This window comes from Carassius gibelio, chromosome B3 (assembly GCF_023724105.1).
Source record: "Carassius gibelio isolate Cgi1373 ecotype wild population from Czech Republic chromosome B3, carGib1.2-hapl.c, whole genome shotgun sequence".
Taxonomy (NCBI): domain Eukaryota; kingdom Metazoa; phylum Chordata; class Actinopteri; order Cypriniformes; family Cyprinidae; genus Carassius; species Carassius gibelio.
In genome coordinates this window covers 6,356,657-6,381,102 of record NC_068398.1, presented here as the reverse complement: position 1 = coordinate 6,381,102, position 24,446 = coordinate 6,356,657, and the positions used below count along the sequence as shown (strand labels likewise).

The 24,446-nt window shown below is 36.5% G+C and overlaps 2 protein-coding genes across 5 annotated transcripts in view; both read left to right on the top strand.

The window, feature by feature from the left end:
* The window catches only part of LOC127952586 (major histocompatibility complex class I-related gene protein), a 76,966-nt gene that overhangs the window by 11,540 nt on the left and 40,980 nt on the right, over nucleotides 1-24,446 (top strand). The window contains exon 7 of one of the 4 annotated variants that reach the window (XM_052551224.1): nucleotides 42-200. The exons of the other annotated variants lie outside the window; for them this stretch is intronic. Within the exon in view, the coding sequence (XP_052407184.1) occupies nucleotides 42-64 (23 nt within the window). The 3' untranslated portion in view covers nucleotides 65-200. Of the gene's footprint in view, nucleotides 1-41; nucleotides 201-24,446 lie in introns of those variants that run through there. 4 annotated transcript variants of the gene reach the window in all.
* The window catches only part of LOC127952589 (major histocompatibility complex class I-related gene protein-like), a 57,237-nt gene continuing 40,464 nt past the window's right edge, over nucleotides 7,674-24,446 (top strand). The window contains exon 1 of the mRNA XM_052551229.1: nucleotides 7,674-7,810. Within this exon, the coding sequence (XP_052407189.1) occupies nucleotides 7,759-7,810 (52 nt within the window). The 5' untranslated portion in view covers nucleotides 7,674-7,758. The remainder of the gene's footprint in view (nucleotides 7,811-24,446) is intronic.

Here is a 24,446-nt window from a genome sequence, read left to right as displayed (position 1 = left end):
TAGAAATTAAACAAAATAATTATTTTTCTTCTTGATTTCAGCTTCTGACCCTGATGAAAAGTGAAGCAAGTCAAGACAATACATATAAAACAGCATTTGATTGGTGCATTACACTTGGTGGATTTAATGACCAAACGAAATTTGAGTAAAATGATAAATGAAAGTAATATAGATATGCAACCATAACAGATAATATACAATGTGTATAAATAAGCTTGTGTGACCTGAAATTATAATATTGTTAAATAACATATTTTTATTACCGTATTTTCCGGACTATAAATCACACTTTTTTTCATAGTTTGGCTGGTCCTGCGACTTATAGTCAGGTGCGACTTATTTATAAAAATTAATTTGACATGAACCAAGAGAAAAGAACCAAGAGAAAACATTACCGTCTACAGCCGCCAGAGGGCGCTCTATGCTGCTCAGTTCTCCTGTAGTCTACACTGAAAACATAGAGCGCCCTCTCGCGGCTGTAGATGGTAATGTTTTCTCCTGGTTCTTGGTTCTAAATAAATGTGACTTATAGTCCAGTGCAACTTACCGTATTTTCCGGACTATAAGTTGCACTTTTTTTCATAGTTTGGTTGGTCCTGCGACATATTCAGGTGCGACTTATTTATCAAAATTAATTTGACATGAACCAAGAGAATTGAACTAAGAGAAATTAACCAAGAGTTCACATTACCGTCTCCAGCCGCGAGAGGGCGCTCTATGCTGATCATTGCTCCTGTAGTCTACACTGAAGACATAGAGCACCCTCTCGCGGCTGTAGACGGTAATGTTTTCTCTTGGTTTTTAGTTCTAAATAAATGCGACTTATAGTTCAGTGTGACTTATATATGTTTTTTTCCTCATCATGACGTATTTTTGGACTGATGCAACTTATACTTAGGTGCGACTTATAGTCCGAAAAATACGGTACTACATGCTGATTTGTTCAATAGTCTGCAAGGTCTTCTTAGGTAAATGGAAACCCTACTTAAAGAGATTGTTCCACATTATTAAGCAAGTCACAGTTCTCATGAAATATGGTGAGGAAGAAAGGTCTTTCTGAAGATGAAAAGTATGAAACAATGCAATGTCTTACAAAAGACATCAAAACAAACAATATTTCATGAAAAGCAAATATAAATTATTGAACTGTCAAAATATTTGTGAGTGACTTAGGGTGTACTCACACTAGGCACGGTTGCCATGAACCGGGCCCGAGTACGATTGTCCCCCCTCCCCACTCCCCCTCTGGCCTGCACTCACATATAGCGTTTCAGCATTCGTGCCGGAGCACGCTTACGTCATTATGGTGCGACGGTTTCGGGATAAACAGGAAGAGCGGCGCTCTCTGAACGCAGTGGAGTACATCGCTCTGTTTTCTTTGTGGATAATTTTGTGTCGTTTTGTCCACAGCCCTCTCACAGCCTGTTGTGTCAGATGTGTCGCCTTAGTGGCGCGAAAATTTTCACGTAATCGCGCTGCTCGTATGAGGATGTTTGCAAGGTACCAGCTGAAGTGCAGCAAGGACTTTGCAGTTTTTAGTTTTTATGCGTTTTGCACATCTGCCGTAGACCAAAGCGACCCTTTCCCTGTCATGTTGGTTTTGGAGCGTCGCAAAACCGTGATGCAACGCGTCCTTTTCCGTGCTCCGGCACGGTTAGCGCTCACACTGCATGCGAACCGTGCCCGAGTCCAACTGAACCGTGCCCTGACCCACCTCTTCCAAGCGGGCCAGGGCCGGCTAATCGAGCCGCGCCCGGGCACGATTCGGAGCACTCACACTAGTCAAACGAACCGCGCTTTGGTGGTCAAACGCACCCGGGCACGGTTCAAACTGGCTAGTGTGAGTACACCCTTAGAGCACAGAAGATCTTGGTCAGAGGAAGATTTAACAAGCAAAGTTTCTGTGTGAAGCTACTGGAGTCTCCAGATCCTCTCCATGCAGACTGACAGTTGTGTTAAAGATGTGTTTCTGTCACTGCTAACCAAACCTCACAAAGAGAAACCTGCACAGTGGCTGTAGAAACACATTTTCAAACTGTTTAGCACGATGGTATTTTTGTACCATGGGATAGTGTGTTAACCTGCATGAAAATCCTTTTATTTCTGAGAGCACTACTCTACATTTTATATCACAGCAGAAAATGGTCAGTTATGAACTCCACATATCTTGCAGAAGTCATTATGACACCCTAAAATGACCTTACATCTCACTTCCCAATACTCCAACCCAAATCATCACCCACCGCCTCCTTGCTGATGTTTCAGTCTCATTGGAATGAGATGGTCATTCATCAACTATCAGAAATCCATTTATCTGGACCATCCATTGTACTGCAGCATTTGTAAGTGAATAAAACTATTGAAAAACAAGTCTTCATGTGTTTCTACAGCCCCCAGGTCTCATCTGCTTCCACCTATTTTTAGCTGTACAAAACAGCTCTTTTTGCAGTTTGATTTTGCAAATTGGTGTGTTTTACCACATTATTTTAATCTATTATCTTACAGTTTTTTCTGATTGCTTAAACACATTGTAATAATAAAACCTTCGTAATCATCTGGAAGAAGGACGCGGGAACCGGCGGACAATCAAAATGAAACTTTAATTACAAAAATAAACACAAAACAGCACATCAGCCCCTCACAGACGACTAATGCGCCCAAATAAAAACCAAACATAAAATAAAGTCCAGGCCTGGTCCTCTCTCGTCCTTCACTGTCATCGCTCCAGTTTTATATCCTTCCATCTCCTCCCTGGGACTCGAGACCGGTGGGTCGCAGGTGTCGCTCATTTCCCAATCACTCCACTGGCCTCGCTCGTTCCCACGTCCCTCGGCCCCGCCCCAATCGTCACAAACATTTTTTGTAACTATTGGCTATTTTTGCAAAACTCTACACACAAATAAGAAAACCTTTCACCCAATTATCAAAACATTGTAGTTCTCTTGCAAAAGCGAACACAGCTAAATTAACTCTTCACACCTTCGTAAAAATGGTGTTTTCGTATCAAACAGTAAACACAAGCCATCATCTACTAAGCACACAATGTGCCAACTACACACTGATGGTACGAATACAAAACACATCTGGCTTTTGCTTTCTCTGTGTACAGATGTCAATTTGAGGTCATACTTTTGTCATAGTGTCATGCAACATACAAGGATCCAAACTTCAAGTATTGGTGTTTATTCACACTCATCAAAACCAAGAAAAATGGCACTATAGCTTACCTGCACATAGTCATATCGCAGTTGCTTTACACGTTCTGTGTTTCTCTCGAAAGGAACTCTGTAAATTTGCTTCATTCTTATTCTGTGGCACGCAAGTACACGACTTAGTGCAGAAATGCTTACACTGTGTATATTTTGAAAGATGGTGTCATTATCAATTATGCGCTGCTGTATTTCGCGCAGTCTTATTGCATTATTGGCAATCACCATGTTCACTATATGGGTCTCTTGCTCTGGAGTGAACATTCTTCCTCTGCCCCCAACATCTGGACGTCTAGCAATTCTGTAAAGTAGCAATTTCGGTACTTTTGCATGTATGGTATTGTTGTGTTTCTCATTAGAGTATGGCAGTGCTACAAAGTACTTAACGATTCTCATTTCGAAATGTCCTAATGATGCTTGCCAGTTTAACGGCTCAAATTAGGCTGAACTCGTTGGCCACCTTCCCTCAGGGTCATCCCATGGTTGATGACATGGTCCACTATTGTAGCTCTGATGTCATCAGTTAATCTATTTCTTACTCTTCTTACCCTTCCTCTTTCCCCTCCTCGTCCTCTTCTTGCTCCTCCTTGTCCTCTTCCTCTAACTTCCTCTAACCCTCTCGCTTATTCACCTCCACATCCTCTTTCTCCAACTTCTTCACCTCCACGTCCTCTCCCTTGGCCTCCTCTGCCTCCTCTGATTCTCACTCTTCTCACTCTTACTGCTCCTTCCATTGTACTCCACGCAGACAGCTTACCTGTGGCTTATTTATAGTGCTTAGGCTGACTGCAAAGTGAACTAATTATCTAAAACAGTTTTCACATGTGAAAGTGTGCCAGACAGTTGGCAAAATAGTGTTAATGATAGCCATACATGTGTATAATTTTGCTAGGAGTGTGTTGGAAATTTGGTAATTGAGTGTAAGCAGTGAGTTGTGTTTAAAGTTCTGAAAAAAGAGTGTTGTGGAGTGAATTGTGCCTACAGTTTTGCAAAGTGTGTGTTACAAAATTGCAAACTGAGTGCAAAGCAGTTTTTGTGCTTTTAGTTTTGCAAACTCAGTGAGTGGTTTTGCTATACGTATTAATAGTTTTAGAAATTGTGCTACAAGAATCACGATTAGCGCTTAAGCATTCAGAAAAAACTGTAATAATGAACACACTGGTTTGTAGTGCGAACAGTTACCATTTCCTATTTCCTTTCAGCGGCTAACGAACTGGAAGTCTCACACATAGGCTTATTTCCTCGTTGAAAAATAAAGTGGATGGCAAGTTATCAATGTATACAGCAGTTTTTTATTCTTTTTCATATTAGCTTATTTCTCTTTCTCCCATACACTAATTTCAGTACTATTTAGATTTTATATAATTTTTCTGTTACTGGCTTTAATGTTATTGGTTGTTGTCTTCACAAGTTAGAATAATGGAGGGTTTTTGTCATGATGTTGTGTTTGTTAATGGTTCACCATCACTTTCTCTCCTGCTATAGCATGATGGGAAGTTGTGGCCTAATGGTTAGAGAGTTTGACTCCTAATCCTAGGGTTGTGGGTTTGAGTCTCGGGTCGGCAATACCACGACTGAAGAGCCCTTGAGAAAGGCACTGAACCCCCAACTGTTCCCCAGTGCCGCAGCATAAATGATGCCCACTGCTGTGTGTGTGTGTGTGTGTGTGTTCACTGCTGTGTGTGTGCACTTTGGATGGGTTAAATGCAGAGCACAAATTCTCAAGAATGGGTCACCATACTTGGCTGTATGTCATGTCACTTTTTTTTTTTTTTTTAAATGTGATACATTGAGAAAATGTGCATAAACTGAAATACATTCCTGCATGCATTGTGACAAATTTTGTGGAAATGACAGTATTTGAGAGCTAGTGTGAACTTTAGTAGATCTTTCAGTATTGTCTAATGTAGAAACAGCTCTCAATCTTAGGTTTGTGTTAAAAGCATGCCAAGTCTTTCTGTACTTTCTTTTCCAAGTAACAACTGATGAAAAAGTACAAAACTGGTTACATGAATGGTTATGGACTAAAATTTGATTTGGCAATTACCCTCCAATCAAACACAAACACAGTGAAATTCATATCAATCTTTATTTGTACTTAGAATTTTGCGCAACAAATCTTTTTTTTTTTTTTTTTGTCCTTATTCCTTTAATGATTTACTCCAGGGCAGATTAAAAGTCGATCTGAATCTCTCATGCCATTATTCCTGCAGGAGCGGCTGAAACGGACCTCTTACATAAAGTGCTTCTGTCAACGAGCGCTTCTCTTTTTTGCAATAGAAAAAATGAAGAGACGGTGTAGGACAAAAAATATCCATGGCTCACGAGAAGAGTGAAGGAAGGGAAATCCTTTAAAAAAAGAAGGAAAGGAAAAAAGACAGAAAGAGCAAAGAAAGTTGATTGAATGCCGTTTCAGCCCAGGATCAAACAGGATTTGCCACCAGGTGGGTTCCTCCGGCCGGAGGGGTTGTTGGCAGCAGACGGGGCAGAGGGCTGTGCGGCTTCCTCTTTCTGCTCCACAGTCTCCTCTAGAAAACACAGGGGCGCCATTGGCGTTGACAGACTTCAAATTATCACATAAATTACATTGTGCAAGTCCAGAACAGAGAGTTGCAATAAAGTAAAAAACGGCCGGTTGCCGATCGCGTAAAGGACAAAGTTGAACGTTGACGAAATATGACGAGTTAAATTAAAATGACACTGCAATATAGCTAATCAATGAACTTACAATGTTATTTAGAAGTGTAAAACAACAACCAGGAATTCACAGCTTCTTGTAAGCACCATATATCACTAATGGCACTAAGATAATGCCAGTATAAACCAAAAAGACAAATATTTTATAAGTTTAAGCGTTTTATCCCCCAGAAAAAATAAATCCAAAAATGGATTAATGCATTAAATCCAAAAGCCAAATTCTAAATTAACAATGGACCATGAGTAAACACTTCAACGAATATTAAAATATTACCAATTATAATAATAATAACAATAAAATACACTGACTTACAAGATTTGAGGGATGGATAAAAATGTTTTCTTGTAGGCCTATTTTATTTTATGTACTTTGTGAAAAATGTATTCTTAAACTTAATTCGAATGCTGTCTACAGAATGCTCGAATTCTGTCGCGTGCAGTAGCCTTAACACTTGAACCACCAGAGGTCGCTGTATACTGTTGTTTATACTGTTGGCTTTTGTTTAATATTGACCAAACGTTTAATTCAAATATCCACTTAATTTTTTTGGTGGCGCTGAAGGTGAGTGACCGTGGTACTGTTGTTCCTTTAGAAGTTTAGCTTTTAAGTTCTGGTGCATTTATTTCAGGCTTAAAAATTCATCAAAGTTGTATTATTTTGTGAAAATTATCTTGTTGGACAAACGTGTTAGTTTCATGAACTATGGTTAAACACAGAGCTTATTTTTTGAGATAATACAAAAGCCTATGGAAAAATCCCATTGGCTTTTTGTCGAGGGAACCAGTGTCATGCTAACAGCCGATCGGCCTACAGTGAGGTCATAGGTCCCCCACTCTATAGGGATGGTGGAAGGAAATGACTTATGTTATGAATGAATAGACAGATAATCAACTTAAATTAAACACAAATTAATACTATAACCAATCATTAGTATTTAAAAATAATACAAATAATAATAATTTACCTGAGAGGAAGCTCGTATCCTTTACATCCATGAGCATTCTTCTAACTTTAAACCAAAATACTATAGTAATTAATGGTAAATACTGTAGTGTGTTTGAAACATACTATAGTAAAGTGTATTATACTGTATATATTATAGTATTTACAACACTTATTATTGAATACTACAGCATACTGCAATATAACTATAGTGAACTGATAAACTGTAATAAATACTCTAGTATACTTTAGTTTTTACTACTGTAAACTGTAGTGCATTGTAGTATAATATAAAATATAAACTTGGTACAGTATTGGGCAAAGTTATTTGTTTATATTAATAGCTTGAGATGAGACGAGGAATATAAAGTTTATACTGTATAAAAATAGTTTTGTCTATGGAAATTCCCCATAAAACATGGAGACGTGTGTGTGTGTGTGTGTGTGTGTGTGTGTGTGTGTGTGTGTGTGTGTGTGTGTGTGTGCGTGTGTTGTTTTTAAATTAACATTTGGAATTTAATTAAAATAAAACGGAAAAAATGCTTCTTTGTTTGCTTTTGTCTAATTTTTTTAGTTTAACAAATTGGAAAAATAAAATCAGTTATTTTATTTTTCCATTATGTTAAACTAGAAAATTAAGAAAAAGAGATTTAACTAGGATATTACACTGAAAAAAAAAGGTTAATTCGCCCAATTAAAAAAAAGGGGGTTGTGTGTGTGTGTTTACATATATTCTGCAAGGAAAGAATAGAGAAAATATGACCTCAATCTTAAACCGTGACTGCATTACACCACGGTAGGTGGCGATATGCACACATGATGCAACGCAGCAAAAAACACGTAAAGAACCAAAGTGAAAGAGAATTACAAGGGTGAAAGGGAAGGACACGAGTTCGATAAACTAAGAAAATGTTCGTGCTTGTTTTGTTCTTGTTGCCATGTTTAAAAGTCGTCAGTGCAGGTAAGTTGACCAACAAATGGTTTTCAATGAAATATTAAATCCTGTTGACAGATGAAGCCAGCACTTTCATGTGATGCATTGAGGGGAAAATCACACCCAGCTTTTTTATTTATGTATTATTTATTATTATTGTTATTATTGTTGATGTTGTTGCTGTTATATACAAAATGTAGAAACGTTTTTGTGATAGCTGTGTTTAGGGGTCGGGTTATGGGATATAATATAAAATTTGTACTGTATAAAAATCAGTCGGTCTATGGAAAGTCCCCATAAAATATGGAAACAGATGTGTATGGATGCTTGTGTGTATGTGTATATTGCCAGGAAAGAGTTGGAACAAAAACGTAAAAGAAAATAAGAAGGGTGAATGGACTGACACGAGTTCAATTAAAAGAGAAAATGTTAGTGTTTGTGCTGTTGCGGTTCAGGCCCGTAGCCAGCCGTGAGGTGACCGAGGTCTGGACCTCTGCAATGAGCTCATTGCTGCTCGAAGGTCTTCAGAATGTGAAACAAATTAATAGCTGTTTATAAACCTAGTACTGTTATTGTAAGAAACGTATCCTGTACCGTACTTTACTGTCAATACGTGGTTTATCAGATTGTTAGCTGTGCTTTTATGTAATGATAACAAAATAATAACAATAACATAGCAAAATCCCAGAATTGTCAAATTTCACAGCTCCGAGTGGCCGGAGACCTCTGAGTGGCATTTAATCTGACCAGTTGTTGCCCACTGAGCAGCCCAGAACACATCAGATCTTTAGAACATGAGAGCTGAGTGTAGGAGGTGATATGATTTGAAGAGAGTGTGTTTCACAAAAGAGCGTCTCTTTCCCACAGACAAGCTCCTGTGACAAAACAGTGGATTTTTCACCAATGCCAGCACACAGAAAGTGTTTGCGGCTGACTGAAGCAATCGTGCAAATAGGAATGTGACTCATCTAAACATTACGTCAGAGGTGTCAAATTTCACATTGCGATTTTATTGAAAATCGTTTGAACTTTGATTTTCACACAGTGAAATAAACTACACAGTCAAATGCATGAGAATGAGAGCTTTCTTGTGATATGACTTGACTGTTTTGTGAAAAATCTAAAAAATACACATTCTTCATAAAAATTATTCGCAATTAGGCAGAAATATGTGTGTGGGACGAATACATTTCTAAGCTTCATTTTACTGTTTTATGTATCATAAAACCAAAAGTAACTGTGTTCTTTGTAAAGAAGACACTAAGCTTTCAAATAATACCATAAATGGGCTGAAACCATATAAGGAAAGCAAGGTACAGAGTCTGCAGCATTTGAAAATACAAACACAAAAATACATGAAAGGCTTAGTTCAGCATCCGCACAGTTTTGTGCACACAGCATGCACACAGAGATCTGTGTCTTACAGCCATTAAACACCAAATTGACATTGGTCTCTTCTTGCTCTTTAAATGACACATACATACAAAAACTCTTTTCATCTTGAGAGTATCCTCTTAAAAATGGCCGATTATGTCTTTTAAAGTGAAAGTAAACAGTTGAGAAAGAAATCAGATATGTATCATTATGCTGAATGTATTGTCTCTTTAAGTGACCGCGCCTAATTTACTAGCTATGAGGTAGGGCTGGGCGATATATCGAATATTAGCGATAGTATCGGTATAATTTTGACGACGATGTAAAATTTGAATATATCGGGAATATCGAATATTTCAAATTCAAGCATACTTTCCCAAAAGAACAGGACAAAATCGATATCAAAATCTTTCAGCAAGTTTTTGTTTGGGCGCAGTACCAAACCTTTTCACTAGACGACCACTAAGCCTGTTGGTGATCATATATAGGTGCACATATAGAATATCATCAAGTTTATTTATTTCACTAATTTCATTCAAAAAGTGAAACTTGTATATTATATTCATTCATTACACACAGACTGATATATTTCAAATGTTTATTTATTTTAATTTTTATGATTATAACTGACAACTAAGGAAAATCCCAAATTCAGTATCTCAGAAATTTTAAATATAACTTAAGACCAATACAAAGAAAGGATTTTTAGAAATCTTGGCCAACTAAAAAGTATGAAAATGAAAAGTATGAGTATTTACAGCACTCAATACTTAGTTGGATCCTTTTGCCTGAATGACTGCAGCAATGCGGCGTGGCATGGAGTCGATCAGTCTGTGGCACTGCTCAGGTGTTATGAGAGCCCAGGTTGCTCTGATAGTGGCCTATAGCTCTTCTGCATTCTTGTTTCTGACATATCACATATTCCTCTTCACAATACCCCATAGATTTTCTATGGGGTTAAGGTCAGGCGAGTTTGCTGGCCAATTAAGAACAAGGATACCATGGTCCTTAAACCAGGTACTGGTAGCTTTAGCACTGTGTGTAGGGACCAAGTCCTGTTGGAAAATGAAATCTGCATCTCCATAAAGTTGGTCAGCAGCAGGAAGCATGAAGTGCTCTAAAACTTCCTGGTATACGGCTGTGTTGACCTTGGACCTCAGAAAACGCAGTGGACCAACACCAGCAGATGACATGGAAACCCCAAACCATCACTGACTGTGCAAACTTTACACTGGACCTCAAGCAACTTGGATCGTGTGCCTCTCCTCTCTTCCTCCAGACTCTGGGACCCTGAAATCCAAAGGAAAATGCAAAATTTGCTTTCATCAAAGAACATAACTTTGGACCACTCAGCAGCAGTCCAGTCCTTTTTGAAGCTAGACGCTTCTGTTGTATAAGAGTGGCTTGACACAAGGAATGCGAAGCTGAAACCCATGTCTTGCATACGTCTGTGTGTAGTGATTCTTGAAGCACTGACTCCAGCTGCAGTCCACTCTTTGTGAATCTCCCCCACATTTTTGAATTGGTTTGGTTTCACAATCCTCTTCAGGGTACGGTTATCCCTATTGCTAGTACACTTTTTTCTACCACATCTTTTCCTTCCCTTCGCGTCTCTATTAATGTGGTCACAGAGCTCTTTGAACAGCCAGCCTCTTTTGCAATGACCTTTTGTGTCTTGCCCTCCTTGTGCAAGGTGTCAAATGTCAAGTCAGCAGTCTTCCCCATGATTGTGTAGCCTACAGAACTAGACTGAGAGACAATTTAAAGGCTTTGCAGGTGTTTTGAGTTAATTAGCTGATTAAAGTGCACTGTAAAAAATGCTGTAGTTTCTACAGCTAAATTTTACAGAATTTTACTGTATAAACATTTTACAAGATGCAGCTGTAATTCGCAATGCATTATGGGTCAAATAAGGTTTTACAGTTGTTAACAGTATATTTCCACGTCGACTGTAATTCATTTACAAGAAGCAGGTGTTGTCACTGTAGTTCCTGCTTTTTACACTAACTTACTGTAGTGTGGCATTATGGGATTGCGCGCGCATCATTCAAATCAGAAACCCAGCCGACTGGAGCAGCCCGAGAACGATTGAAGATTAAAGGCTTTATTCATGATTCCTGGTAAGTTCACTTAATTATACTTAAGAAATATATCCTTTTATATTTATTTAAGTTAATGTATAAGAGATTTCATGTCACAATAGCCTCCTATCCTGACATTTAGAGAAGTGGCCTTGGTAACTTCTGTGCAGTAAACTGGGAATTGCTATCATAGCATAGTTAAGCCAAATGTTCGATTGTCATAGTAACTGGTCCGTGTACCTACGCATAATTCGTTTTTTATTTTAATATTGAAATCTGAAAAATGAAAAAACTGCACATTTTTCTTTTTTTCATTTGTCCAAACAAAACAAAAAATCAAGCCTTCTGCTTCGTTTTTTCGTTTTTACGTTCAGGGACAGAAAACGAATAAACAACTTGAATATTCCATCCCTACATGTGGGCGGTAATGAAACGCCCCCCTCCGCTGATTTGTCAACCAAACATTACAACATAATAATAGTCCTAAAAACGTAATAAGAGTCCTATGGATTCTTAACATGTTTATTTGTACTACATTTTATATCTTTCTCTTCATCAAACAGCCAGATCAAAGAAAAGTTTGACACAAACCATACAGAGGCAGAGCCTTTTGGTCCTTTGGCACAGGGCTGCTTTATTATAGTGTCCACGTCTATCAAAATCTGCATGGTCTATTGGCTATTGTAAGGCTATTTTAATTGTAGCGAAGTGCAGACCGCTTTCAGTTTATGTGAAGATCTAGTTATAACTTTTGTTTTAGACAATATGATGCATTTTGAACTATGAGGGAACTTTAAAAAAAAAGACATATATAAATAGAAATTAGCACATCTATCATTTATTACTTTTCTATTTTGAGTTTTATTCATAAAGCACTTTATGCAAATTTCAGATACCATTGGTTGTTATCCCAAATGTTTACCTTATGCTGTGTTCCAGACAACGCGGATACAATATAATATTTTTATTATATTATATTGCATTATACAAATAAGATTATACTTTACATAATAATAATAATAATTATTATTATTATTATTATATAGCCTAGAGAGAGAGAGACATTATTTTGGGGTACAGGTTGCTGGTTTTCATTTATAGATTATCAATGTATAATTTTGAAGTATATTTCCTACATTATGTGTATTTAAATTTTTTCTGCCTTTTTACATTTTTTTAATTTACGAATTCATTTAAAACAACGGTAAAAAAATGTACAATAAAGTACAATCAAATCCTTATAATCACATTGCACTTGAATAAAGTTGAATTTCTAAACTGCTCATTGCCCTGCAGGAGACCGCATAAATCTTTCTTCTTACAATTCTTATTCTTTTTATTATTATTATTAAATAATTAGAAAGTGCAGAAAAAAATTAAAATACATCTAAATTAAATGATTGAACGAAAAAATTAATAAAATAAGTAATGTAGGAAATATGCTTGGGGGGTGGGGGGAGGGTTCTGTCAATAACTTGCTGACATGCAAGAAAAAAAAAGCTGAAAATCACGTTTCTCTCTCTATATATATTTATTATTATTATTATTAATATTATTATTATTATGTAAAGTATAATATTATACACTATACCATTATAAAATAATATAATATAATATAATTGTTATTATATCCGAGTTATCTGGAATGCAGAGATATTAGGTAAACATTTCAATAAACGATTGTGTAGGCCTACTAAAATTCCGAGCCATTCTATAAGATGACATTTCATCACTTGACAAACGGATAGAGACTCCTAAGTAGCACTTAAAGCACTGCTACGTGCGGCTGTGTTAAGTGCATTTTTGGGAAACGCACATGAAACAATAACGGACGATCGTAAAATGACTCGTAGAAAACGGTCTTCAGCGCTAAAATTGATCGTTATTGAGAAACGCAGCCCAGATTAACGACTGGCTTGACACAAACCGTACCAAGGCAAACCCTACAGAACTTTCTTTTGTGAAGGCATAAATTATGCAACCTACCAGTGAAACATTTAGTTTATCATGTAAATATGAATTTACTTCGCAACTGCACTCACAACACTTTGTGCACTGCAGCGCGGGGTGAATGTATTAGACAAGCGCAGACCACTATTCATTTATGTGAACATAGGTAGTTTTAGACAAGCTGAGTTTATTTAATTCATATTGGGTACTGGCCATCTAACTGATAGCATAGAACATTTTTATTTTCGCTGCCTACTTCACAGAACCGCTGTGTGACTCACAGTAGGAGCAAAGAATGGTGTAACTTTCCTTAAAGAATCACAGTCTTTGAAAGATCCATTATTATAGACAACAATTCACTGACTAATTATTATAGACAGCAACTTGATTTTATTTCTGAATCAGTTAATGAAGCATTTTGAACGGATTGAATATTTATTAACACAATGAATTACCGTCATTTAGTGGTGATATTACTTTCATAATTCAAGTATCATTTTCATTTCAGAAAAAAAAAAAATTGTTCATATTTCTGTATTAAAAATGTTGTATAAAACATTAATCTTAAATCATTATACATTTATAATTGATATGTAAATGCCTGTCTGATCAGCATTAAACTTTAAATACATCTATAAAAGTATCTTCAGACACAGGTCTATATCTCTGAATACTGATTTAATTGGTAACAGCCTATTGTCATATTATTCTAATGTTTTTTATGTAAAAATGTAACATTCAATATGACATACAAAAGGTAAAATGTAAAATGTAAAAAAAATAAAATAAAATAAAAATAAAAACAACAACTGAAAATCAGGTGCCCCTTATGGGAAAGTTAATTTCTGACACTGATCTATGGTTTATTGTTCGAAGAGTTATTTCAGGGTTTTGATATGTTCTTATAACTCAAATGTGTTTACATTCAAATCATGACGTCGAATTCACATTTCACTAAATTCAATCACTGGAACAAGCACTCTGACAAACCATTAGTCCCATCCTAGTGGGAAAGCAACCTATGATTTCCATAATTTGCATAAAGTGCTCTATGAATAAAACTCAAAATAGAAAAATATGTGCTAGTTTATATTCATATCTGTCATTTTATTTAAGTTCCCCGATGGTTTAAAGTGCCGCATATTGTCTAAAACAAAAGTTATGACTAACGTTACATATTCACATAAATCTGCGCTTCGCTACAATAGGCTATATTCTCCCCGTGCTGTAGTGCGTCGTGCTGCTTTGCCAGACAGATTTTGATAGGTGGGTACTATAATAAAACAGCCGTGTGCCAAAGGACCAAAATGATGAAGAGAAAGAGATAAAATGTAGTACAAATAAACATGTTAAGAATCCATAGGACTCTTATTACGTTTTTAGGACTATTATTATGTTGTAATGTTTGGTTGACAAATCAGCGGAGGGGGGCGTTTCATTACCGCCCACATGTAGGGATGGAATATTCAAGTTGTTTATTCGTTTACTGTCCCTGAACGTAAAAACGAAAAAACGAAGCAGAAGTTTTGATTTTTTGTTTTGTTTGGACAAATGAAAAAAAGAAAAATGTGCAGTTTTTTCATTTTTCAGATTTCAATTTTACATTAAAAAACGAATTATACGTAGGTACACGGACCATACACGGACCCCCAAAGCAAAACTATTTTGCTCATTCTCAAATCAGAACTCTCCAGACTTGAGCTAAAATGATCTTTTTGAACGGATCGGTTCACTGAATGACTCAGTTGATTCCCTGATTAAGTTATTTACTGCCACCTAATGGCGGATTAGTTTCAGGTTTAATAAGTAGCATTGCATTTTTCCAACATTTATTTATTGTATTTTCAAATTTCATGTCATTACTCAGTTGTAATTTTGCACTGTTAATTATTTAGTTTGATTGGTGGTACAGTTCTACAATGTAATATTACAATTTATAATTATAAATTATATAATTTATAATAGTTTGTTTATTCTAAAATATATGCCTTTTTGGGTGTTAATTTTGGTCTCATTTACATAATGCTTTAAAGAAATCACAAGATTATTTTCTTTATTTCTTGTAGGTGCAAAGAATAGCAGCTGATTTGGAGAAATGTTCGATGCTTCAAGACTCTGAAGCTGATTTTATTAGGTAAATTAATTATTTAAATAATTTGATAAACGTGTAATTTAGATTAAATTTTTTATTGAAATACTGCATTGTAGGTTACATTATTGCTTCTATTTATTAATTTCAGGTCCACCCAGTGGCTTTTGACTATTTTAGGGTCAGATGGTTGTGAATTCATACCTCAACATTGTAGCTGGATTTGGAGTCTTATTACAACTTCAGTCTGGCGTCCTGGGAGCAGGCATCTTTTGCACACCTAAAATTTTTCAAAGGTAACAAGTTGTATTAAGTAATTTCATTTGCGAAAAAGGTTACTTATTTAAAGGGTTGCTCCACCCCATAATGACAATGTAGTCATTCATCACTGTTAACTGTTAACAGTGATTAATGTCGTTCCAAACCCGTAAAAGCTTTGTTCGTCGTCGGAACACAATTTAAGATATTTCAGATGAGAACCGGGAAGCTTGCGTCTGTCCCACTGACTGCCAAACAATTAACAATGTCTAAGCCCAGGAGAGTATGAAAAGCATTGTCAGAATACTCCATCTGCCATCAGTGGTTCAACTGTAATTTTACGAAGATACGAGAATACTTTTTGTATGCAAAGAAAACAAAAAGAACAACTTTATTCAACAAAGTCATTATTTTTTATTATGTCAGCCGCACCACACAGATACGCTGTTTTCGTTCAAATCAAAGCGTAAATAAACATAGAAAGTGTGTCCATGTGACCCAGCTGACACAGAACAGGCTATGTAGTGTGTGTCCAACAGATACTCTCCAAAAATGGCACTACACTGACGCAGAGGAGACTAATTGTTGAATAAATCCTTACTTTAGTTTTCTTTGCACATAAAAAGTATTGTTGTCGCTTCATAACGTTACAGTTGAACCACTGATGGACTATTCAGATGATGTCTTTCATACTTTTCTGGGCCTTGACAGTGGTATTTACTGGAGAGTCTATGGGACAGTCACAATCTTCCCGGTTGCATCCAAAATATCTTAAATTGTGTTCCGAAGACGAACTAAGCTTTTACGGGTTTGGAACGACATGAGGGTAAGATTTTCAATTCAATTCAATTCAATTCAAGTTTATTTGTATAGCGCTTTTTACAAAACAAATCGTTACAAAGCAACTTTACAGAAAATTATGTTTCTACAATATTTAGTAGTAGCTAGTAGTTTGTGCACATTTGACAGGATTTTAGAAAAAATAATAATAATAATACAAGACGTAGACAGCTAGACGATGAACTATCAATATTATTAATTAAGTTATTATATGATTCAGTCACACATTTAGCAATAATTGTTAGTTCTGTTTGTTGATTCAGGGTTAGCATCATCTGAGGTCCTCTGAGGGTCAGCATCATCTCTTCTCAGGTGTTCTGGATCCAGACTGGAGCTTGTTTAAATCCTAGTTACCACGGGATGTGAATCCCGTGGCGAAACATAGAAACAAAATATGTTTATTGACGAAGCAGGACAACCACCTAGAAGTGCATTACAATAGTCCAGTCTAGAGGTCATGAATGCATGAACTAGCTTTTCTGCATCAGAAACAGATAACATGTTTCGTAGCTTGGCAATGTTTCTAAGATGGAAGAATGCAGTTTTTGTAACATTGGAAATATGATTTTCAAAAGACAAATTGCTGTTTAATATAACACCCAGATTTCTGACTGTAGAGGAAGTAACAGTATATCCGTCTAGTTGCAGATTGTAATCTACAAGATTCTGTGTAGTGTTTTTTGGTCCAATAATTAGTATCTCTGTCTTATCCGAATTTAATTGGAGAAAATTATTTGTCATCCAATCTTTTACATTTTTAACACACTCCGTTAGCTTAGATAATTGGGAAGTTTCATCTGGTCTCGTTGAGATATATAGCTGAGTATCATCAGCATAACAGTGGAAGCTAATTCCGTATTTTCTAATAATATTACCAAGGGGCAACATGTATATTGAAAATAGAAGGGGACCTAGGACGGATCCTTGTGGAACTCCATATTTTACTGATGATAAATGAGATGACTCCCCATTTAAGTAAACAAAATGGTAGCGATCGGACAGGTAGGATCTAAACCATCTTAGAGCCTGCCCTTGAATACCTGTATAGTTTTGTAATCGATCTATGAGTATGTCATGATCTATGGTGTCGAACGCAGCACTAAGATCAAGTAAGACTAGAAATGAGATGCAGCCTTGGTCTGACGCAAGGAGCAGGTCATTTGTAATTTTAACAAGTGCAGTTTCTGTGCTATGGTGGGGCCTAAAACCTGACTGAAATTCTTCATACAGATCATTTTTATGTAGGAAGGTGCTCAATTGAGCAGACACAACTTTTTCTAAAATTTTAGACATAAATGGAAGATTTGAAATAGGCCTATAATTTGCCAGTACACTAGGATCTAGTTTTGGTTTCTTAATAAGAGGCTTGATAACCGCCAGCTTGAATGGTTTTTGGACGTGTCCTAAAGATAACAACGAGTTTATGATATTGAGAAGCGGTTCTTCGGCTACAGGTAACAGCTCTCTCAGTAATTTAGTGGGTACAGGATCTAATAAACATGTTGTTGGTTTAGATACAGTGATAAGTTTATTTAGCTCTTCCTGTCCTATGGTTGTAAAGCACTGCAATTTATCTTTGGGTGCGATGGATGAAACTGAAGTGTTAGATGCTGTAGAATCTACATTCGCTATTGTATTTCTAATGTTATCTATTTTATCAGTGAAGAAATTCATAAAGTCATTACTATTTAACGTTGGTGGAATATTTGAATCAGGTGGCGTCTGGTAATTTGTTAACTTAGCCACTGTGCTAAATAAAAACCTTGGATTGTTTTGGTTATTTTCAATGAGTTTGTGTATATGCTCTGCCCTAGCAGTTTTTAGAGCCTGTCTATAGATGGACATACTGTTTTTCCATGCAATCCTAAAAACTTCTAAGTTAGTTTTTCTCCATTTGCCTTCAAGACTACGAGTTACTTTCTTGAGAGAGTGAGTATTACTGTTATACCATGGTACAGTATGTTTTTCTCTAACTTTTTTCAATTTGATTGGGGCAACAGCTTTTAATGTATTAGAGAAAATAGTGCCCATGTTGTCAGTAATTTCGTCTAATTCATGTGTATTTTTGGGTACAAATAGCAGTTGAGATAGATCAGGCAGGTTATTTGCGAATCTTTCATTGGTGGCTGGAACAATAGTTCTTCCCAGACGGTATCGCTGCGACATATAGTTAATATCAGTTATACGCAGCATGCACGATACAAGGAAATGGTCTGTAATATCATCACTTTGAGGTACAATATCTATAGCAGTAAGATCGGTTCCAGGAGATATAATTAAATCTAGTGTATGATTAAAACGATGAGTGGGCCCGGTGACATTTTGCTTGACTCCAAAGGAGTTTATTAGGTCAGTAAACGCAAGTCCTAATGTATCATTTGCATTATCAACGTGAATATTAAAATCTCCCATGATTAGCGCTTTATCAACTGTAACCAGAAGGTCTGAGAGGAATTCTGTATACGGCCCTGGTGGTCTATACACAGTAGCCAGAGCAAGAGATACATTAGATTTCTTTTGCATGTCTGACAGAGTAACATTTAGCAGAAGTATTTCAAAAGAGTTAAACCTGTATCCTGTTTTCTGGGTAACATTGAGAATATCACTATATATTGTTGCAACACCCCCGCCATGACCAGTCTGACGGGGCTCATGCTTATAACAGTAGTTTGGTGGAGTAGACTCATTTAGACCAAAATAATCATTTGGTTTTAGCCAGGTTTCAGTCAAGCAGAGTAAATCAAAACTATTATCTGTGATCATTTCATTTCATTTGATTTAAATTGATTTCATTTTGGGGTGGAGTAACCTTTTAAGTACTGGTAAATGCTGATTGTATTGTATAAGTGTCATTTTGACATTTATTTTATTGAGCTAGTTTCATTTGATACATAACTTTATCCTGATGCTTTTGCTTGTTTTTACGTGCAGATGTTTTCTTGGAATCACAACACTCCCTGGATACAAGACGGACACATAAAGGCAAAACAAGTGGAAAAGTCTCAGAAGAGGGACAACCCTCATGTGTGTGCTCATCTCATAAAGTTGATGGACTTTCAGTATGTATTTATTAAATTGTCTTTTGCAGGAATATTCTTAATTTAATAGAACATAAGCTCAAACAACAGATTTAATGTTGATTCCAGCATTTTCTTTTAATCCTTTTCTTTAAAACATATTTGTTTTACCAAAATTATACAAATTCTGTTGATTGACCTTTTGATAGAAAACTCTGAATATGGCTTTTTTTAAAACAGTTATTTGTGATGCTATGCTATTTTGATGATAAAATTTAACTGTTGAAAGACTGAAAATTTTATTTTACCAGTAAAAGCCTTGCAATGTCTTTCTGCCAGTTTTAATAAATACTTATTTGTATTTGTAACAACATAATTGACTTGGTTTTTATTCATTTGTAAATGTATTAAGATAGAGCTCATGATAATGCATTTATATCAGTATTTTATAGTTTACTGTTAAAATTATTCTTTAAAGCAGTTTCATTGTTAAATTATTACAACATCATATTGTATTTGGGTGTATTTACATGATTTTATTGGCAACTTTTTGATGATATTCTAATTATATGACCAGCACATGTATATGGTTTGAACCATATTTTTCCCATGCTTTTCATATTGTTAATGGAGATGATGATTTTGCAATTGTACTGTCTTGATTAATGCTTAATTTTTATTTGCATTATTTTATTTTAATTATTATTTGCTATAAACAGATATACTGTAACCTAAGTAGTAATAATGCTTTTGCTTAAGTACAAATATGTAAGCCTGTGATTAATGCTATATGGAAAATGTATCGTGTAACTTCACTAACATTAAGAAAACTGCTTACTTGCATGAAATTGATTTAGTGACTAAGTAGAAACACTTATGTATTAGAAATAGTTTTTATGATAAATGGAAAATATAGTAGTTAAGGTGTATTTCACAGACGGTTAAGAGGAAGAAGAAGAGGAAAAGGGCTAAAGCAATGCGAGGTAAAAAACTGAAGGCCTCGGCAGAGGAGTTGGCAGCACTCCAGGTGATGACATCAGAAGAGCCAGCGTTCGACGTCTGTGTATAAAAGACTGAGAGAGAGACTCCACGGACGGATACTGAACTCCACGGACGGATACTGAACAAGCACAGTATCCCTCGACGCTTGATACCAGCTGATTATACCTTGATTTTGTAACTTTACTATTGTACTTTGATATAACTTTTGTTAACTTTAATAAAACTTGTATTTTATTATTGACAAGTTATGGTCTGCAAGAGTAGTAATTTAAGAGCCGTAAGTAAGAACTGACCACAGGGAAGTCTGCTGAGCAAGTTGTAAGTTTTTTTGAAATGCTTATAGTTTTGTCCAGGGTCGACTTTCCTTACCTACCTGAGAATAATAAATAAACAGGTAAAAGGTGTTTAGATAAAGGAGACACCATAAAACAATATATAATGAAGTAAACATCATATTCAGAAGTAGTATGACAAGTATGGCTGTACAGTATTTCATTTGAATTCACCCCCTAAGAAACATGTGCGTTATAATTTGTTTGATATAATTAATTTGTTTGTTGTTTGAATCTATCACGGTTTATTTTTTTTTATTATTGTTTAACTAAATACAAATAAAAATAGAATGAATGCTATCTTTTGAACTCTTGGCGTGAAAATTAAGTGCCAACGCAGTAAGTCCTAGAGACACCAAATTTGGCATGGTGGTCCCAAATTCTCACCGCTACTCAGGTGAAAACACACACCCCTTTGGGCCTAGGTGGTGCTATAATAAGCAACTTTAATGTTCTCCATAAGTGTACAGACTAGAATCAAAATTCTGTTTTCATCTTATTCCCTCAAGTGTGAAACTACTGATTTTATTGCCCTAGGGCAGTGCTTCCCAAACCTGTCCTGGAGGACCCCGTGCCCTGCACATTTTGTATATCTTCCTAATCAGACACACCCAATTTAGTTCTTGATGTCCCTACTAACAAGCTGATGAGTGGAATCAGGTGTGTTAGATAAGGGAGACATACAAAAGGTGCAGGGAATGGGGGCCTCCAGGATAGTTTTGGGAAGCACTGCCCTTAGGGATAGTTCAGCCAAAAATTACAATTACCCCATGATTTATTCACCCTCAAGCCATTCTAGGTGTATATGACCTTCTTCTTTCAGATGAATACAATGAGATTTATATTAAAATATATATATATATATATAGGCTCTTCCAAACTTTATAATGGCAATTAATGGGAGTTGATATTAAATAGTCCAATAGAAGTCCAATAAAGTGCATCAATTTGCATCATCATAAAAAAAGTGTTCCACATGGCTTTGGGTTTTTAATAAAATCCTTCTGAAGTGAATCAATGTATTTGTGTAAGAAAAATATCCATATTCAAGTAATCTCTAGCTTCCGCTAAGTGTGGTACATGCGTGCATGACAGAGTGGCGTTCCAGCAGAGGACGGAAGAGTAGGTAGCATAATTATCCAACATTTAACATGTATCGTCAGACCCTCCAGACAAAAAGTGATGAGAAGAACTAAGATATATATTGGATTATGTATTTTAAATGATTTGAAAATCTTTTGATAACTTTTTGTCATGAGTGTCTCTAGATGACACTGGCAAAATGTTGTGTAAATTGTACAGTGCACAAGGAGATTAAAAAAATATGTTTTTTCAGAAAACTCAAACTTACAGACCTAACAAAAACAGAATGTTCACCTAACATGAACATACGGATGCCATTTAGGTAATAAAGCTGCTAGAGTCATAGCCTTGTGGGCAGTACATGTCATTGTATAGAAGCACTTGGTGACATGACTTAAAGTCCTGGCTTGAGTCCCATTCTCCTCTTTCTTGTTTGGGCCATGGCCTAAACATTTATTGGCTTGTATCTTCTAGATTAACTTAAGTTCTGAAAAGTTTTATCCCGGTGTGTGTCTGATAAATGCATACATTGTTGCGTCAATCAAGGGGCAATTAAACTTTATTGATAATGCTTTTAGCATAAAATTTAGAAAAACTCTGAAGTAAAGTAGATGGTAATAAAGCTTCTTTGTCCCAACTGATCTGGTCTCATGAATTTGCTAGCTTTGGCTGTTTCCTCCTCCTTTCCAAACTTCTTGAACCCTGATGATTGATGCTCGCAATTGTTTGGCTACAGATGGTTTAATTGCATGTTTTAAATAGCACATTCAGTGAAAACAGTGTGATATTCACAAGCAGAGATATTGAGCAGAGAAGTTATGTTAAAGAGCCACACAGATGGGAAATCAAAAATGACCTGCATTACAGTGTATGATGTAGCTGTCTGTGTAAACAATGTGCAAAGTAATTAAACCAAAAAGTACACGATTTATAAAGTTATTGGCTTCTAAAGTAAGGAGTCGACTCTGAATCGCTGAAACGAGTCGTTATAGATTTCAAATCTTTTGCCCATCTCTATGTACGTCACTAGGAACACTTTGCATAATAATCTCCGCCTACTGTCTTGAGAGAAACTGAACTCTGACTTCATTTTTACCACAATACCAGAGCAGTACAACAAATCCTTGTTGTGTTCACAACATTTCACTGATGACTGCTTTTCTAATCTCGGTGAGTACAAGGCGGGATTTTCAAACCGTTTGGCCATAAAAGAGGGTTCATTGCCAACTTTATTTAGAACAACGAGCATCTCCGAACCACAACGCGAAGTATGATTATGAAGTTATGTGTTTGTTTTCTCAGAGCGTCTTATCCGTATGTGTGCTGTCTGCGCTGATCGTCATGTACAAACACGTCATTAAAATGAAGTGTAACTCCGTTAATACTCAACGAAGAGACATGAGAGAGATATCTATAGAAAGCTTGACATGTCTACTTTAAAACTAAACAAGTGCCAGATATTCTGTGATAAAGTAATCCATATGAAAACAACGCAATGTCCGTTTTTCACGTCTCCCTTCATTATATCTAATGTGATCACGCCCCCGCGCTGAACGCGCTATTCAGAATCAAACTGAAGCACGCGGCTTGAATACGGAACAACCAATCAAAACTGACTATGTTAGTTGACCAATCAGAACACAGTATGCTACAGAAAGGTGGGGTTTAAGGAAACTGAGTCTTTTGAACAGCTTTGCGCGAACCGTTTGTGGATCTCTGAGAATTGAGGTAATTTTAAAATGATATTTTGACAAAATGACAATGTTTTTTAACCTTGGATGGATTTAAACCTATTATACAGGACTTATAAACAGTGATAGGAAGCTTAGAATTTTCATCTTACTGGCTCTTTAAGTTACTTGTGAAGTTAAGTTACTTGTGGGAGCAAGAGCAGAATGTCTCTGCATCTCAGGTTGTGTCAGGATGTGTTGTACACATATGCATAAATGTGCATTGGAAATGCAGTTGTCATGTACAGTGCTATACGATACACGAGGACACAAAGATGAGTCACGGCGACAAGGAGATGGGGAACCAGAAGACCAAAGGGGACCAGGAGCTACCAAGGACAATTGGTGGATCCAGAGGGAAGGAGGCCAGTGCTCTGGAGTCTGAGTCTGGAGGCGGAGATGGGGGATCCTCATACCAAGAGGGAGCTGGGGACTGGAAGTCTGAGGAGATCCGCACCACATGATGTAGCAGCAGCTCACCCTTATTGTTGGGAGTTTGGACAGGGTTTCAATCCATTCCCTTGATCTCCACTCATCTTTGCTGGCTCACACACCTGGTCAGACGTAATGTCAGTCTCTGGCCCCGGGGTGATGCTAGTCACAGTTGTTTCTTTTACCACTGGCTTGTGTGTCACAGTGGGATTATGCTCTCCATCTGCAGTGGACTCTGGCGTTCACTCCCTGCAGCAGGCTGATGGCTGGCTGAGCTCTGGATCAGGAGTGGGACTGGTGATATCATCCACAGAACTCAACAGACCTGGGAGTATATACAGTATAATGAGGCTAATGAATGAGAGACAGCTGTAAATCAAAGGGATACTATGGAAACCATTATATTAATTAAATCAGTTTGTTTTGTTTGGTTCAGACAACTTCAAGTAACTGACCACAAGAGATCAGAAGAAAT